The 19,646-nt window shown below is 34.3% G+C and overlaps 1 protein-coding gene across 1 annotated transcript in view; it reads left to right on the forward strand.

Moving 5' to 3' along the window:
- Positions 1–19,646, forward strand: part of SPATA17 (spermatogenesis associated 17) — a 203,877-nt gene that overhangs the window by 43,928 nt on the left and 140,303 nt on the right. The window contains exon 5 of the mRNA XM_004439661.3: positions 1,790–1,893. Within this exon, the coding sequence (XP_004439718.3) occupies positions 1,790–1,893 (104 nt within the window). The remainder of the gene's footprint in view (positions 1–1,789; positions 1,894–19,646) is intronic.

Consider the following 19,646-nt stretch of genomic DNA (forward strand, 5'->3'; position numbering starts at 1 on the left):
AATTGATTAGCCTTTTTCATTAGGAAAGTGGTTTGTATCAATTCCTTTTCTTTCTTTGTCAGCCATAATATGATTTTGGTCAAATTAGAGGGAGCCAGTTTCTAAATTGAGTATATAATTTTAGAAAAATTCATTTTTTTTTTGCATTTAAAGAATCTCTAAAATAAGTCATTTGAAAAATATTTGGATAGACATATTCTACAATGTTGTTACATTAGCTTGCTATCTCACTTAGTTTTACTTTCTAGAATTATTGTCTCTGATTTAATTGTTCTTACAAGCTGTTTTGCATATCTTCAGTTGTATTAGTCATTCTCATACTGGGTGGTTAACAAAAACACTTTTTCAGAATCTTCACATTTAATATCTCAGATTGTAAAATACTTTTTAAATGGCCATGTTTTAAAACAGAGAAAAATAAAGGATCAGAATTCAAGTAAAACATTTTTCCTATTTATTCTTATAGATCCAGCATTCAACTTATAAAAATTTTAAACTCAACATATTTAGTTAAAAAATGATAAGCTTTTATGATAAAACCCAATGGATTTAGGTATAATCTCTATAGTAATTATTCTTTCCTATTAAAAAAAACAGTATTTAGAGATGTGTGTTCCTAGCCTAGCTAACTGTGCAAAGCATTGGAAAGACATCATATTGGGAAAAAGAATCATATGTAATATGTGAATAATTCATAAATATATGTGAACTGCTGGAAAATTTTAGGGAATAAAGTTAAATCTTTATGCAAAGTTAACCTTTTTTCAATTTTTGCTATTTCTTCTTTCTCTACTGCTTTAAAGAAGTTGAGATTTTTTTTCTACAAAATGAAGATCTATGCATTATGATTTTTGTTTTGAGTTTTTCTAATAGGGATTATATTAGCAAAGATAGAGCTTAAGGAGATTGACTGATTCTCATGATTATTGGGCCATTCTAAGGCTTCTAGGAGCCCACTTAAGTATGTTCTCTTAGACCCCTAACACTCCTCTCAACTGAAAAAAAAAAAACAAATACTTTCAACAGATGTGTTCATTCATTGAAAAGCACAGTTCAGTTTGTTCCCAGTTCTCTATTGCAGTGGTTTAGAGAATGGGCTTTCTGAGGTCCTAATTTGATTCCTGGATCCATCACTAATAGCTGTATAATTATGGGAAAAGTACATAACTTCTCTTTTTAGTAGTTTTCTCATCTGTAAATAAAATATGAGTATTTATCTCGTAGGACTGTTTTAAAGATTAAGTGCATAAATACAAGCAAAACCCTTAGAATAGTGCCTTGCATGTAAGAACTCAATAAATGTTACCTATTATTGTTAAAGAAGTATTAAAATGTCATGATGAAGATACAAGACAACACTTTGTTTAAAGACTTTGAATTTAAAAAGCCCATTAAAAAATTATTTCAATGTGACCAAATACAATCTTTAGGCCAGTTGGTTATGAAAAATAAAAGATCCCTTTGGTCAGGAAATGGAAATGGTAGAAATTGGTAAAGCAAATTTTTAATCTTTCAATAGTTAACTTCATATTTAGTATTTGTGAAATAATTATAAGTGTTTTAAAATAAATTATACTAACCTATACATATGTTTTTTCTTTATAATATTTTATAATACGCCTATGAGTAAAATCTACATTTGCAACCACATGTACTGTTATATTAGTGGAAAAGCCTAAGACTTTGATATGAGTTATCATCCATCATTACCTTGGTTTTGAAGAACTATTAATGTTTCCACTAAAAAAATGTTCACTGGCACATTTTATCTTTTTATTTACTTCAATAGATTCAGAAGCGATGGCGAGGCTATAAGGTTCGGAAATACTGCTTTAATTATTATTATTTGAAGGAGTACCTGAGAGCTGTTTCAGAGGCCAATGATGCAATTAGGTGAGTGGTATAGTCACTAGTCTGCTAGTGAAAATCTTAGAAAAGGTATTCAAAATATGTTGATCATTAGCGTACTTAGGAATATTTTCTAAAACTCAGTGATATTTATTAAATATCTTGCTTCCATCTTTTAAAAACCCTCTATTTCACAAGTAATACATATGCATTGTAGAAAAACCAAAAATATAGATAATTTGAAACAAAATAAAGTTATCTATAATCCCATCACTCAGAAATAAATACTATCAACATTTTGATGTGTATTCTTCCAGACCTCTGCCACTTAATAGCTGTGTGACCTTGGGTAAATTTCTTAACTTCCTTTTTCCTAAATCTGCTCATCCATAAAGTGGGGAAAATAATAGAATTACTACATAGATTTATTATGAGCCTAAGTGAATCAAGATATGTAAAATGCTAAAATAATGCCTGGTGTATCATATGCACTTAATAAATGTTAGTTTTTTTATTTTATTTCTATGCTTAAAAATATATACTCTATAAAAATGGAAATACAGTATACTATTGTTAACCTGTGTCTTTCTCTTAATAAAATATTGTGAATGTTTTCATGCAATAAATATACTAATGTCATTATTCATAATAGCTTTTTGAAAAAATTAATTCCTTATTGTTGGAACTGTAGGTATTCCAAGTTATTGCTGTTTTAAACATTTCATTATTTTCTTACTGTTACTTAAAATGGAATTTCTTTTAGTTCTTGCCTTCCATGTTTATTACTCTGGTTATTGCTTTCTGGTAATTAAAGTATTTAGACTATTGCTTGTTTCTATGTGTAGTATTGTCCACATTCCATATATTTTGATATATAGTATTTTCATCTTCTATTTGCATTTTTTATTCCCTCTTTGGAATTCGTTTTTCAATCTCCAGCGCTTGGGCTGTTTCTGCACTAAACATTAAACAAATTTATTTCTGAGTTTATCGTGTTATAGTCACAAAATATGTTCAGTGGAAGTATTACTTTAGGGAATTTATTGAGATTTTCACTGTATATATATATTATTATTTTTAGATGTTCTCTAAGGGAAAATAAATGGATTTTGTTTTTCCATCCAAGCTAAGCTTTTGCATTTTAATTGAGCAACCAAATGTTGGCCTTTATCATCTTAACTGTTCCAATGTCTCTCACTTTGCTTTATGTGTCTGGTTTTTATGTTTCCTTTTATATATAAATTATGATTTGTTCGTTTATGTAACATTTTTTTAGCTTTATATGTGTTTCACTCACAATGCCTTTCTGCTCCTGAGTTTCACCTTCTTTGGAAATAGAACTGATCTACTCACTTTTTTTTTTTTTTGGGGTCAGGAAGATTGGCCCTGAGCTAACACCTGTTGCCAATCTTCCTCTTTTTGCTTGAGGAAAAGTGGCGCTGAGCTAACATCTCTGCCCTTCTTCTTCTATTTTGTATGTGGCTCGCCGCCACAGCATGGCTGTTCAGTGATATAGATCCGCGCCTGGGTTCTGAACCTGCAAACCCCTGCTGCCAAAGCGGAGTGCGTGAACTTAACCACAACACCACCCGGTCTGATCTACTCACTTTTCAAACTGGATATCCTACCTCTCCCTCTATTTACCACTTGAATTGCTCAGCCCTCCAGCAAATCACCCACGCTTTGTAGACAGGCTTCTATCATCTCTTGCCTGGACTCTTGAGAGAGAGCGTTTTAACAGTTCTCTTTGCCTCTGGTTTTGCCATTTTTCAAAACAGTATTGAGAGAGATAGCTCTCAAATTATTTTTCTTTGCTTCAAATCCTTTAAAGTCTCCCTGTTCTTTAACATGTTGTGTAAGTCATCCAGTCTCATCTCCCTGGACCCACCCATATTGAATGTCTTGTCAATTTTAAAAGGCATCATGTTTGCTTAGATCTCCAGCCTCTGCACATGCCATTCTCTCAACCCCTAATCTGCCATATAAACCCCTCATGATCCTTCATATTGCTGCTTAAATGTTGTCTTCTGACCAACATTGATGGAGTTAGGGCATCCACATCTGAGGGCCCAAACACTCTCATGCAAAGCATCCTTACACCATCTGCCCTGTGGTATTATAATTACTTACACGTTTGCCTTTGACTCTATATTGTGAGATCACTGAAGGCAGAGGGAGGATGGTCTGTTTTAATTATCTTAGAAATCTTAGTGCCTAGCATAGTTACTGACATAGAGTAGGCCCAAGGTAATAATGCTCACTGAATGGAAGAATGAAGGACAGATAGAGTGAAACTCCGTTACATTTTTCACTTTGTCAGGCAGCTGTAATTTTGAATATATTATTTTTTTCTGCCTTAATAATTGGTGATTTTATTGAATTCAATAAATATTTATTTAACAACTACTATGGCCTTGATGTTGAGGATACAATGATGAACATGAGACTCAGACTAGCCTTCATGAAGTTTGCGGATTAGTGGGGAGAAATCATAAAAGTAACAACAGCAAAAGCAGATAACAATTATAATATGTTTTTTATGTGCCAGAAAGTATGCCAAATTCTTAGAAGTATTACAGGCAAGTGTAACACAGATGTCCTAAAAATCTCTGACTGTCTGAGATTACTCTATCCTCTAAAATTCTAAATGAATACAGCTTAATCCTTCCAACTGAAATTCAGTGCACTTCTCCTTCTGATATCTTCTAGTTCTTACGTAGTTTGTCTCTCTAGATTATTTCTTTTTCTGATGGCATGTTTCTGTTAAATTCTCAATTCCACCCTGTTTTTCACTCACTTTCTGCCTTAGCCTTCTGCTTGTTTCACTGCCTCCTCCTCCCCATTTCTGATGCTGGTCAACTCCGCTGTATCTCCGGTACCACCAGTAGAAGGCTGTTGTGAGCTACAGTGTTTCACTGAAGGTTTGAGGTCGTGGGGAGGTGGGGGAAAATGGTGGTGGCGGCTTAAAGCATAATATAATATAGGCAACTACTAACAATTCAATATGTTCTCTACCATGGGGAAGGTTTTTACATATTCGTTTGCTCTGTGAGCCCCACAATACCTCTTTCTTGCTTTCTTTTTCTCTCACTCCTTCTGTTGCTGTTATTCTTCCCTCTTTTTTTTTTTTTTTTTTTGGTGAGAAAGATCAGCTCTGAGCTAACATCCAATCCCAATCCTCCTCTTTTTTGCTGAGGAAGATTGGCCCTGGGCTAACATCCGTGCCCATCTTCCTCCACTTTATATGGGATGCTGCCACAGCATGGCTTGACAAGCGGTGCATCTGTGCACGCCTGGGATCCGAACCTGCGAACCCCAGGCCGCCAAAGCAGAGCACGTGCACCTAACCACTTGTGCCACTGGGCCGGCCGCTCTTCCCTCTTTTTTTCTCTTAAATTCTTCTCCTAGTTTTAGGGCCTCACTTTGTCCCCAGCACCCCAATACTCTCAAGCTGTTCTGAATAAAGTTCTCTATTATGTTCTTAAGTAAAGTAATTCATCCTTATTTTTTGTTTTTTTTGTTTTAACTAAAAAGGTCCTTAAAGTGTTTTCCTAAATAAAAGAATACTTTGTTCTGGCAATGAATGATACCAATCCTTTAGAATGTAGAAGCAACTATTTTATGTTTAAGCACATACGCATACACTTAATGCCCGATACACACAAAAATCAGTTTCCTTCCACCCCTATCATGTAGTCCTCTAGGTTCCTTCATCTGCAGTAAATATTCTGGCCAATTTAATATGTATAGTTCTAGAAATGTTATGTTTACAAATGAGCACATATGTATATGTCCCTTATTTTTAGAAAATACAATTATAGCATACACACTGTTTTCTAACTTGATTTTCATACTTATGAATAATAGCTTGAATATTGTTCCATATGAGTGCTTAAGGAGCTTCATTCTATTTTTTTTTTTTTTTTTGGTGAGGAACATTCTCCTTGAGCTAACATCTATGCCAGTCTTCCTCTACTTTGCATGTGGGACGCCTCCACAGCATGGCTGATGAATGGAGTGGGTCCGCACCTGGGATCCAAACCTGTGAACCCTGGCCACTGAAGTGGAGTGCATAGAACTTTAGCCACTCGGCCATGGGGCTGGCCGTTAGGAGCTTCCTTCTATTTTTTTAATGACTGCCTAGCATTCTTTATATGGATAAACCATAATTTATTCAGCCAGTTCTCTAGTGATGAATAATTAAATTATTTCTTATCTTTTGCTATCACAATGATAGAGCTACAGTAAATATCTTCATATGTATCTGGATTATCCTTGGGTCTTTGTTCTCTCATATAAATATTATAGTATCAGCTTATCAAGTTCTTCAAAAGCTTCTGTAAGGCATTTTATTGGAATTTCCATGAATTTATAGATCAATCTGTAGGAGAAAGGATATCTGCATTGTATTGAGTTTGTGAATAAACATCTCTCTCCTTTTTTCAGAGTTTATTGAAGGTCTTTAATGTCTTTGAGTAAAGTTATAAAACTTTTTTTTATCATCTATTAAATTGATACCTAGGAACTTTTTTGTTTGTTTGTTTCTTTCTAAATTATATCTTTTTGAAATTGCATTTTCTAACTGTAACTGGTGTATAGAAATATAATTGGTTTTTGTATATTAATGTTATATCCAGCCACCTTGTAAAAATCTCATTGATTTTAATCATTAGTCTGTTGATTTGGGGGGTTTCTATATAGATTATCATACCTTTTGAAATAATTATAATTTTGTTTGTTTCATTCCAACCTTATACATTTATTCCTTTTTCCATCTTATTACATCAATTAGGACCTCCTATACAATATTGACTAGAAATAGTGATAGGTCCCTGGTGGTCTTGATTTTAAAGAGCGTACTTCTAATATTTTATCAAAAAGGGCAATAATTCCTGAATATTTTTGAAATAGTGATAGGTCCATGGTGGTCTTGATTTTAAAGAGCATACTTCTAATATTTTATCAAAAAGGGCAATAATTCCTGAATATTTTTAGTAGATATTTTCTCAGATTGAAAAAGTTCCTTGTATTCCTAATTTACTAAATATACCCTCTTTTGAGAAATGCTTGTTCATGTGTTTTGCCCATTTTCTTAATGGATTTTTTATATTTTTTACTGTTGAGTTCTGAGAGTTCTTTCTATATTCTAAATACTAGTCTTTTGTTGGCTATGTGACTCCAAAATATTTTCTCCCAATCTATAACTTGTCTTTTCATCCTCTTAATAAAGCCTTTTCTACTTGCTGTAGAATAAGAGATCATCAATGTACTTATCCCACTTGGCACCTCTTTGCAACTCCTTCTATTGCCCTACTCATTTCTATACAGTCATGCATTGCTTAATGGTGGGGATACATTCTGAGAAATGTGTGGTTAGGTGATTTTGTCGTGTGAACATCACAGAGCATCCTTACACAAACCTAGATGGTATATCCCACTACACACCTAGGCTATATGGTACTAATTTTATGGGACCACCATCATATATGTGGTCCATTGTTTACTGAAACATCTGTGCAGCACATGACTGTAATCATAATTTCCAGTTGTTTTAGCCTTAATCATATATTTAAGTGGATTCATTGCTCAGAAGAATTCCTTTTGCTGTCCTTTCTTCATTCATATCTGATTTGGCTCAAGTTTCTCCCCTCAATAAATTTTTTAACAAGAGAACACAGGAATTAATATTTCTCAAATTCTTGTACTTGAAAACATTTATTCTGGGCCAGCCAGGTGGCGTAGTGGTTAAGTGCACGTGCTCCGCTGCGGTGGCCTGGGGATCGCAGGTTCAGATCCCGGGCATGCACTGATGCACCGCTTGCCAAGCCATGCTATGGCGGCTTCCCATATAAAGTAGAGGAAGATGGGTATGGATGTTAGCCCAGGGCCAATCTTCCTCAGAAATAAAGAGAAGAATTAGCAACGGATGTTAGCTTAGGGCTAATCTTCCTCACAGAAAAAAAGAAAAAAAATTTATTCTTGAATGATAATTCCCTGATCATTTTGTAAGCCTTGTTCCAATGTTTTTTAGTATTTAATGTTGCAATGGGTAAGTCTGAGCCTAGTCATATTTTTTTTCTGCTTTTACAGGGGATATGGTCATTTTTTCCAGTTACCCCAAACAGTCTTTATCTTTACAGTCTAGTATCTTTTCTAAGGTGTCTTTACAGTCTTTTTACTAGGGTTATATATATATATTTCAATTATTACCTTAGTTCTATCAACTCATCCTATTCTTTTCTTTTTGGAAATTATAAATAATATGGGAAAGTGTAGAAATTAATATTACAAATACTTAGAGGCAATCGTTATCTAAAGTTTGGTATATTCGTGTTCAACTAATATTTTTATATATTTAGTACTCTGTATCCAAATATACCATGTCATAATATTTTGTGTGCTTAAAATTTTACATAAATGCTATCTTACTGTATATAAATGTTCTACAATTAAACCTTTTTGTACTTAACTTTGTTTTAAAAATCTTCATATTGATACATACACTTCTTGTTTAACTGCTATATTAGATTCATTCCTTGAACTTCACGTAAAATTTATATTATATGGCTCACTACTGATGTTTATTTTTCATTGTTTTTCCTTTGCTACAATTAATGCTAATCACTTTAACTTGTCTCTTGTAAGCAGCATCTGGCTGGATATTTCAATCTGATAGTCCTTGACTCTAATGAATTATTTTTATTTCTTTACATTTCCTATGATTACTTACATATCTGGGCTAAAATTTTTTTATCCTAATTAAAAATATTTACCCTGCTTTTGCTTGCTCTTTTTCCTTTTTGTTAATAGGTCTAGTTTTCTTTATTCCTTTTTTTTTTTACTTCCACTCATTTGGAAGGTATGTATTCCAATTCTATCCTTTTATTGGTAACTCTCAAGTTTTAACATGCTGAATAATATCTGCACCTTTCTCATTTTTTCAGATAATAAAAAAAACTTAGAATACGTTAAATCTGATCTCCCCCCAGCCCACTTTGTATCTTCATTTTTATGAAAGTCAAGTACTTTAATTTTTACTATGTTTTAAAATCTGCTTCAGAGTGGCATTTTTAGAATTTTTAAGAGTCAGCACTTATTTAGATTTGTCAACATATTTTTCTAATTTCATTACACTATTACTTTTTAAATCTCACTACTTCCTTCTGGGTTCAATTTTCTACTTGCTGAAGGTCATACTTTGTTATTCCTTCAGCTAGAGTATGTGAGTAGAAACTCTCTCAGTTTTATATATCTGAAATTAGCTTTATACTATACACTCTGTTGAATGACAGTATAACTAGTTATAAAATTCTTGGATTATAATTATTTTCTTTCAGGGCTTTGAAGATATTATTTCATTGCCTTCTGTCCTAAATTGTCTAATGGGCAAAGTGTGCTGTAGGTCAAGTTATGTTTTAAAAACAAGCTGTCCAATACCTTTAAATTTTTTTCTTTACTTCTCCAATATCTTTTTACAACAGTGTATCTAAGATTTTAAAAAATGTGTAGTACTTTATATCCAATGTTCTACCTTAACTTTATGACTCATGTTTTCTTTCAGTTTAAGAAAATTCTCAGCCATTACTAGTATTGGTTTGTCTCTAATTCCTATATTGTTTTTTCAAAGACTCCTATTAGCTGCATAGGAGTGCATTCTCTTCTCCTTGTCTTATGACTTATTTTTTATATTTTTATTTATATTTGTGCTATGAGTAATTTCTTTAGATCTATTTTCCAATTCATGAATTTCTTTCTCTCTTTAGTTAGTTATTGTCTGCTGTTGAATTAATTCATTGAGTTTTTAATTTCAACATTTATACATTTAGAATTTTTCTTGAGCTCTTCTATAAACTCCATTCCCTCTCCTTTTTTCATATGTCCTTGTCTTACAGTTTCTATTTTCTAGTTTGTCTTTGAACATTTTAAACATACTAGATTTAAAGTCTCTTTCAGATGTTCTTATTTGTAGTTTTTTCAAAATTCTCTCTCTCTCTTTCTCTGGCTGTCTTCTAACTCTCTCATGATAGTTGCTTTCCTTCTACAGTTTGTAAATTTTGATTGTGAGCTCAAAAAGCCCACTCTGTTGGAGTCCCAATTGTCCAGAATTACAGAAGTGTTCTTACAAAGCAGTTTCCTTTGCCAATCCCCATGGGTTTCACTATTTCAAGGATTTTTACTATAATGGTTACAAATCTTTAGACCTGGATATGCCAGCCCATGTGAGCAGTGGGATTTTAGGCCATTTGTCTCATATGGTCTGGGTCTCTGATTTCTCAATGGAAATCTTTTTATTAACCTAGTCCAAGTGATACCGAACCTCTTAATCTCAAGTTCGTGTGCCCAGTGCCCAGCAAGCCAAACACTGAGACATTGGTGTTTGGAGATGGAAAAAGATTTATTCAAATTGGCCAAAACGAGTAGGTGGGAGCCTGGCTTCATCCAAATCCACCTCCCCAGGAACAGAAAGCAAGGGGGTTTTATAGAGCTTGGCAAGAGGGGCTTCAGGGAGACAAAGGGGTCACTACTGATAAGCCAATGGACAATCTGACTTCTGCGCTTCAACGGCTGCTGAGGGCCGGCCATCTGGTGATTGCAACCTCCCCAAAGTCATTCTCTTTCTCCTGTAAAACATGCTCACAAGTCCTCTGGAAAATAAGTTCACAAATTCTTGAGACCCCTGAGTCACCCCTCAAGTTACACGGGAAAAACAGCAAATTGGTTTAATATCTACAGTAACCCTCAGGTATCTGGCTTCACAAGCAGCTAGCAACTGCCTGGCTGGAATCTTGTTCCCTTTAGGACCCCCAGTTTACACATGTAGCGCAGTATTGCCACACCCCTGCACCAGGCTATTAGTTAGCCTCTCCTTCCTGTGGGCAGTGGCAGGGGCCAGACAGAACTGCTTCAATTTGTTTCTGATAACATTGAGGCTGGTTCAGTTAGCCTCCCCTTCCTGTGGGCAGTGGCAGGGGCCAGACAGAACAGCTTCAATTTGTTCCTGATAACACTGAGGCTGGTTCAGTTTTATTTCTAAATTTACCAATGTTGAGATTCCACTTCTATCATATCAGTTCTTGGTTTTGAGTTTGGCTAAATATCCAAAAAATTATTCTCTTACCTGTGTCCCATATATTTGGAGTTGAGAAGGGAAAGTCACAAATAGTCTGTGTAGTTCCATCCACCAAGTGAAAAGCTACCCATTTATTTTTATTTCTTTCTATTGTCATAAGTTCTTGCAGCATCTCTACTCTACTACTTGTGAATGGTAATTGATTGTTGTGTTGTTTTCCTTTAATTCATGGTGATATGTGATGATAATGTTTTTCTTAAATATATCACATTTTTCAGGTATATATTCTCCATTGATGATTGATTTCCTAATTGTTTACTCCCTCTTTGTTCTTGTATTTATTAATAGACTATTTTTCGTTCCTTTGTTATTGTTGTTGTTACTTTATTATGGAATGAGTATCATAAAAAGACAGTATTGGGGAAGAACCAAGGCAGTGCTTTGGGAGGAGGTCTCCTTGGGTCAGAGTAGAGCCCTGCATGATCATGTGTGTATGTCTCTATGTATGTGAACTGGTTAAGCTCTTTTTATTTTAGGTTGACAGTGATTGGCAGTTATAGGACTGCTTATCACTTTTACGCTTTCTTCTTTCTTAGAGATCAGTGGCAATGATGGCATGCCTCAGCATTCCTTCATTTACTGCTATGCCCTTTGCCCCTCCATGGTGTACCAGAGCATCTGCCACAGTTAAGCTTTGCTCTACAGTCTTGTTCTAAGCAGGGAGGGCATTGCTTTTTTTTCTCCTCGGGGTATATACCATCTACTTTCAGGAATTTTGCACCTTGCAGTCTCTCTCTGAAATCTGCATCTTTAGGTATCTTGTCTCCATGTCATCTCTAATCCTGGTTGAATTTTCACTACTCTTGGTAGCCCTTCTTCATATATATTACTCTTAAGTTTTTCATAATTTTATTAATGATAGAGTTTGCTTTTCTTATTGACTTTCTTATTTTATGAAAGTTTAAGAGATAAAGGAGTGGAGATAATTTTACTCCACTGTCTCAAAATTAGAAATATATAGTTAACTTGCTAATATAAATCACAATTTATTTTCCTTTCTGTTATATAAGCAGTTTTATAAATGCAATGAAAGCATGGTACAGGGTCATAGAGGAAGCACAGAAGAGGAACATTTAAGGCAAAAGTGACTGTTATGGGTCAGGTTAGGAGTGGGAGCCTAGGGGTTAGGAACATTTCTCAGAGTCAGTAAAGCTGAGCCCTGAAGGTTGTGCAGAAATTAGGACATTAACACATGAAATTTCACTGAGGTTGGTGCATGGAAGATGATGGAAGGATCAGCTAGAAATAAATCCAGAGAGTGTAGCAGGAACCATATGATACCAGGGCATTTTAGGGCATATTAAAGAGTTTGAATGCTATTCTAAGAGCATTGCAGTGGATTTCCCCTTTAAGAAAAGCAGTGGTGTAATTTCATCTGCGTTTGGACATGCATTTTCAATTCCATTTTCCATAATAGTTATATTTAAATAGTCTAATAAGTTGTAAAAGCATCAATTAGGGTTATTAATTTTGCTGAGATAAAGTGTTTTTTTCTTTCTTGTAGAAAAATATGCAACATATTTGTTTGGATTATTTCTTCACATTTCTTTATTCTTTTTTTCATTGAAAATCATTGGAATCAGGACACTAGTGACCTTTTCCTACATCACAAACTACACCCAAAGCAGCTTAAAATAATACACTTATTATCTCATCATTTTGTCAGTCAGCCATCTGGGAGGGGCTTTGCTCTGTGCCTAGGCTAAGATCTCTCATGAGGTGACAGTCAAGCTCTCAGCCAGAGCTGCAGTCTCATGTGAAGGCTCGGTTGGGGGAAGATCCATTTCCAAGCTCATTCACATGGGTCCCGATTTCTCTCTGTCTGTCAGCTGCTGATAGCCCTCCATTTCTTGCCCTGGAGGCTTCTCTATAGGGCAGCTCATAACACGGAAATTATCCACCCTCAGAGCAAGTAAATGAGAGAACACAAGAAAACATCCAAGACGGAAGCCACATTCTTTTGGTAATCTAATATCAGAAGTGACATCATCTCATCACTTTTGCTGTATTCTTTTCATTTAAAGCAAGAGAGTAGGTACATCCCACACTCACAGGGAGGGAATAACACAAAGGGATGAATACTAGAGTGGGGATCATTGGAGGCCATCTTAGAGTATACTTTCCACACTCAGTGACTTGCACATAATATTTTTTCAATAAGCTTGCTGATTTTCAGCATTTTGCCTTGGACAAAAGTTACTTTGCAATTACTTAGGGCAATATTTTTATATGAAGTCTTTTCAAGATTATATTTCAAACTTTAATATTGTGTCAAAGCTGTTATGATGTATCCTGATTACTTATGCCAGCAAATATTAAAATATATAGTGTCTGGATCTTAAAGAGGCTATGAAGGATATAGTACATTCATCTGTCTTTGGGCAGGGTAAAATAATTTACAGAAAAAAAGTTGGTAAAATATATTTTATCTTGTAGTATGTTTTGCTTTTAAATTGTGTAGGATATCAGACAACAGTGGGCTTAACTTTAGTTTATCTGCTCTTTTATTAATACAAATAGTTTATCTATTCTATAGTTAATAGAAAAAAAATCATGTATACATATATAAGAATTTTTTTTTTAACCAATAGTGGACCTATCACAAAGATAAATGGAAATGATTAATTTAAAGCTGAGTTTGCACTTGGTAGATGTGTTCCTTTGTAATATCTAGCCTGATATGCAAAAACTGCCCCAGGTTATAAGTAAGAAAATTACATAATGAAATTAAAAATTAGCTACAGAGTTACAGATTGGTAGCATTAATAAAACATTATTAGCTTGGAGTGCAGAAAACTGACTTTTTTTTTTTACAGAAACTCAAGCTAAAAGTAATATATTCACCCAAGTTTAATGCTTCAGTGCAATTGTTGGTTGTTAATATCTCATAACAATAGCTTTGTTTTGAATATAAATTTGTCATTCATCAAAGCAAATTAGTTTTTTCAGTATGTTTTGTATAGCATGGTTGGACAGAAAGATTTTATGAATATTATTCCTTACCTATCTTTTCATGTATCATCAGAGTTTTTTAAGGGATATATTTATTTGTTTTAATTTTACAGTAACAGCTTTGTTGAGATATAATTCACATACTATGGAGTTCATCCATTTAAAGTGTACTATTTTATGGTGGTTAGTGTATTCACAAAGTTGTGCAACCATCACCACAGTCAATTTAAAATATTTTCATTATCCTATAAAGGAATCCTATAACCTTTAGCAGTCACCCATCAACCACCCGCCCCGCCCCCCCTTCTTCCATCCCTGTTCAGCCCTTGTCACTAATCTACTTTCCGTCTCTATAGATTTGCCTACTCTGGTCATTTCATATAAATTGAATCATACAATATGTGGTCTTTTGTGACTGGTTTCTTTCACTTAGCCTGATGTTTTCAAGGTTCATCCGTGTTGTAGCATATATCAGTACTGTACTCCTTTTCCTTGCCAATTAATATTCCACTCTATGGATAAACCACATATTATTTATCCATTTATCAGTTAATGGACATTTTAGTTGTTTCCACTTTTTGACTATTATGAATAATATTGCTATGAACATTCATGTACAAGTTTTTGTGTGGATATATGCTTTCATTTCTCTTCGGTACATCATGAAAGCTTTAAGCTAACAGATTTAAGACATGAATGGTTAGGAACTTTGACCTTGGAGTCAAATAGATGTGGATTAGAGTCATGGTTCTGCCATACTCTCTAGCGTGACCTTGAACTAGTTACTTAATCTTACAGAAATTAGGTTTCTTCATCTGTACATTGGAGCAGCAATATGTACTTTGCAGAACTTTTGTGAGGCTTGCAGTACATGAAACCCTAGGCATATAACTGACACTCAACAAATAGCAACTGTTATTATCAAGGACAAGGGAGAAAAAAGGAGAGCTAATATTTGTAAGCATATACTTGCCTATGATGTTATAGAATTAACATTCATTTTTGTGTGAGGCTATTTTTAATTCAAAGTAAACAAACAGATATAAAATTTCATGAATTAACATATATTTTAAAAGAACTTATAGAAACCTTAATTGCAGAGGGCAACATGAATCATCAGTATTTTGTGACATTAAACCATGGCTAAAAATTGTCTTTTAGAGAACTTAAAGGAAAAGCAAAGAATGGAAAGATACAACTGAAAACACAAACTTATGTTTTTCTTTTTAATTTAGAATTCTTTTAACTTTTTAAAGTAAAAAAGAATATATATCAATATCATACATACATAATGTTAAATATATTACCTATTCCCAAATGTTTTATAATAGATAAAAGAATTGCCTTGCCACATCCTTACCAGATCCCTAGTCTTAACCACTTTTTCTTTTAGCTATTTCTTCTTATACCCAATGTTTCTAAGCTATATGCTTATCTCTTATTGTCTGATTTTACACCTTCAGATTGTGTAGATTACTTTCATGTAATATGGCAGATGAGGATTTAACTTTCTTGTACTTCCCACCTCTACTTCCGTTTTTAAATAAATCTATTCAGTGTTTACATTATTATGATTATGGAAGTAGGGTTACTTACAAAGGTAATTAATGTAGGATGAGTATGTACACTTTATTTCATTTTTCTCTAATTTCTATCTTCTTTATTTTTTCCTCTTGCCCTATATGCAAATTACATCTGCTATTAATTATTTTCCAGTTATTCTATCTTATCAGGAAATCCAATAAGTCTCCTTTTTCTCTGGAGCCTGCCCTCTTTGGCCTCTCCATTGTCTTGGTCCAAAGAGACTGCATTTTCTTTAGATATGATACAGATTTCTTCTTGAGAAGATATCTCTTAATTTTCTTTCTCCTGAGCTGGACTCACTATTTTGTGGATCTCTGTTACCTTTTCATCATTTATTTCCTTGTTTTTCTAGAGCAACAGCTTTAATGATGTGCATGGAAGGCAGTTTTTGGAGTCTTTGCTTGTTTTAAATATGTCTTATTCTATCCTCAAACTTGATTAGTAGTTTGGCTGGGTACAACATTCTAGGTTGAAAATCATTTTTCCTTAGAATTTTGAAGGCATTGCTCTATTGTTTTCCAACATTTGAAATCACTAACTACTCACTATTCTGTTTCTCCTTTCTTCGAAAGTGATCTATTTTTTCTCCCCTTTTTGAATGTGTGTTAGTTCAAGTCTGACAAGAAGCAGATGCCAAGATGGAGTTAGAGCTACAAGAAGTTTATTGGGGGGAAGAAGCAGGAGAAAGTGGGGAAAACCTTCAGTCCACAATACAAGTTTGACACCTACTAAAAGAAAGAGAGAAGGAAGGAAGATTGGGAAGAGACTGGTACTGCAGTACGTTTTCACGAAAGGCTGATGGGTTATCCTCAAGCCAAAGTTACCCTTTGGAGGAGTCTGTTGTCTCACCAGAATGATCCTGCCATAGTACCCCTCCACTCTCAGTCACTGGCTGAAAGTGACCTGAGGGAGGTGTGACTTTGGTATGAACATGTTGATGGATCCAGTGGTACATTTTTATGGTCATTACAGGATGTTTTGAAATCTTTTTCCCCCGAAGCTTTTGAAATTTCTCAGAATTATGACTTGTGTAAGTATTTTGCAGCTATTGTTCTGAGCAATCAATGGACCCTTTAGTTCTGCGATATTTTCTTATATTATTTCTGTGATAATTTCCTCACTTCTGTTTTCTTCCAGTCTTTCTTCATGTGTTTCTTATTGGTTGGATGTTGGACATCTGGAAGTAATGTACCAAGTCTCTTAAACTTCCCTGCCCCCTCCATCACACTGGGCCTTTGTCCTTCCATTCTATTTTTGTGAGAGACTTCCTTCCTACACTTCTACAGAAATTTTTATTTTAGCAATAGTTTTTAACTTTCATGAAATATTTCTACTATTTTGATCATTTCTATTTTCATAGCATTCTGTTCTTATTTTATTAATAAAGTATCTCATATTTCTCTAAAAATACTGGAACAGATCGGGTCTTGGCAGGAAGCAGAATCTACCTCAGGATTTATTCCTCAAATAAAAAGAGTTAAATGAAAGGATGCTTGCAGAGATATGGGCAGCATTTGGAGCTCGCTCAGCAGGGGATGTTTTGGCCTCCAGAAACCAGCAGCAGTGGGATGTTGCTATTAGCTGAGTAGAAGAGTTGAGAAGAAGAAATAGCATTAATGGTTACAGTGACAGCTAGGGAGAAGTTTACAACTCCCACCCCGGCCATAACCTATACTTGTAGAGGAATGCAGCTATTGCCAGAGGTGTGTGACACCAAAGGAGAGAGAGAAATGAGACAGAAATACCCCAACTTCTTCCTTCGGAACTCTAGTCTACTGTTAGACTAAACCCAGCGGGAAACCAGCCAAAGTGATATAATTTGTAGGGCTTAGCCTTCTTGGTCACAGTGCAGGGCCCTGAAGTGTGCACAATGGATTAGGGGTGTGGCAAATGAAAAATAATCAGCATAGATAATAATTCAACTTCAGAGGTTGAGTTTTATTCAGTCTCTGTGTTATTGATTTCCTCCAGGGTGATTTTTGTTTTCAGTTGACTATTTTTATCTTCCCTTTTATGTTGGAATCTTTTCTCACACAACTGGTGATCTTCAGCTGTTTGTTTATACGTGAACATGAGAAATTGAAATGCAAATTTGGACGTGTACATATTTAAGCAGCTTTTGTTGACTGGTAGGGTTCATTTGCTTTTTTTTTTTTTTTTTAACATGCCAAAATTTTTTTTATTTTTCACACAAAAGGGCACATAGCATACCTGTTGTTTAGGATTTTGTTCTAATCATTTAACAACATGTTTTATTTTTTTTTATTTTATTTATTTTTAAAAATTTTTTGTTTATTGCGGTAACATTGGTTTATAACATTATATAAATTTCAGGTGTACATCATTATACTTCTATTTCTGCATGGATTACATCATGTTCTCATGTTCACCCCCCTAAATACTAATTACGGTCTATCATCACAACATATGCCTAACAACCCTTTCCCCCTCCTCCCTCCCCCCTTCCCCTCTGGTAACCACCAGTCCAATCTCTGTCTCTATGTGTTTGTTTGTTGTTGTTTTTATCTTCTACTTATGAGTGAGATCATAGAGTCTTCACCCTCTGACTTATTTTGCTTAGCTTAATACTCTCAATGTCCATCCATGTTGTCACAAATGGCTGGACTTCATCGTTTCTTACGGAGAGAGAGCACCGCTTTGATCCCTCACCTCGGAAATCAAAACCTGGATGCTGGCATTCTCTGCATGTATGTGTTAAAGGAACAAACAGAAGTGTGTGACCACTGTAGGTATATAGTCCGAGGTTAAATTGCTAAATCATAGTAGAACTGAGATGGGATTCCAAATTTTATGACCTCAAGAATAGTGCACTTTCCTGTATCTTACACTATTTTCCTGTATGCAAAACTAATAAAATAATAGAAAAATCTTAGGATGTAAAAGTTCCTCAGTTGGACTACATTTGGTGCATAGTGTTAAATTCCGGATGCCACTATTTGTGGTGAATGTTGACAAAAAAATCTACATCTAGCAGAAAACAACCCAGAATCGAAAGGGCTTTGGAAATCATAAAGAGTTGACCACAACTGGAAAATAGAAACCTAAAGGAAGGCATGATATCTGTCTTCAAATTTTAAAGAACAATCACATACAACATTTTAAAAAGGGGAAAAAGTGAAGACAAATGGGTCGATTTGAGTTCAACATAGAAAACAATTTCCAATAATTAGTTATTTAATAATAGGCTGACTTGTGAGGTACAAAATATTCTGCTAGAAGGATTCATCTAAAATGTTAAAACTTGTGTAGAAAGAATTTCTGCATTTGATGACAACTGGAAGATTTTCAATTTCCCTGTAAATCTGAGATAATTTGCTTAATATGGTAAAAAAGGTATTTAAAAGACACAAATCTAATTATTTATTTACCAAAAAACTCAAAGCACTTTGAATTCCATAAAGGTGCTAGGAAAATTTAGAGGAGACTAATCTCTGGCATAAAGGATTCACAGTAAAGTATATGGTATAAAATTATCATTTACCGTGACCAAGATGGATATGATAATACATGTAAATCAGGATTTTTGTGTACATACATAATTATATATTTAAAACCCTCTATTAATCTAAAGTTAAAAGTGCTCTGTCTATTATGAAATTTTATAAATATTTATAATACTAAAAGATATTATTGAAATATCTTATATACTCCTAAAACATAAAAGTTGCTCTGCATTCTCATAGATAGAAAATGTTTTCTCAGAGGTGGCAACACCTCAGAAAATCACTAAATTGGTCTTTTAAAGTTTTGGAGAAGAATGACTAATAGATTTATCATTAATAGGACTGTTATTCTAATTTTAATATTATATTTAAGAGTTCTTGGATTCATTGTCATGCTTGCCAAAATGCTCAGTTGGAGAAGACAACGTCTGTTAAAATGCATTTTCAACTTTTTTTGATCTGTGTAGTGCTAATGAAATTACACATTTATGGCGACAACCTCCAGTCCTTTCAAGATCCCTGGGCAGCTCTGCCATATTGGCCTGGACTGGGCTGTGTGCTTGGTTTCCTTGGTTATTCTCAAGTCCATACATCCATAAATGTAACTCAGCATATTAAAAACTGACTTTCTGTTCTTTGTCCATTGCTGTTATTTTTATGTGAACAAC

Source organism: Ceratotherium simum, chromosome 36, assembly GCF_057802395.1.
Source record: "Ceratotherium simum simum isolate JZ-2026a chromosome 36, ASM5780239v1, whole genome shotgun sequence".
NCBI classification, from domain to species: domain Eukaryota; kingdom Metazoa; phylum Chordata; class Mammalia; order Perissodactyla; family Rhinocerotidae; genus Ceratotherium; species Ceratotherium simum.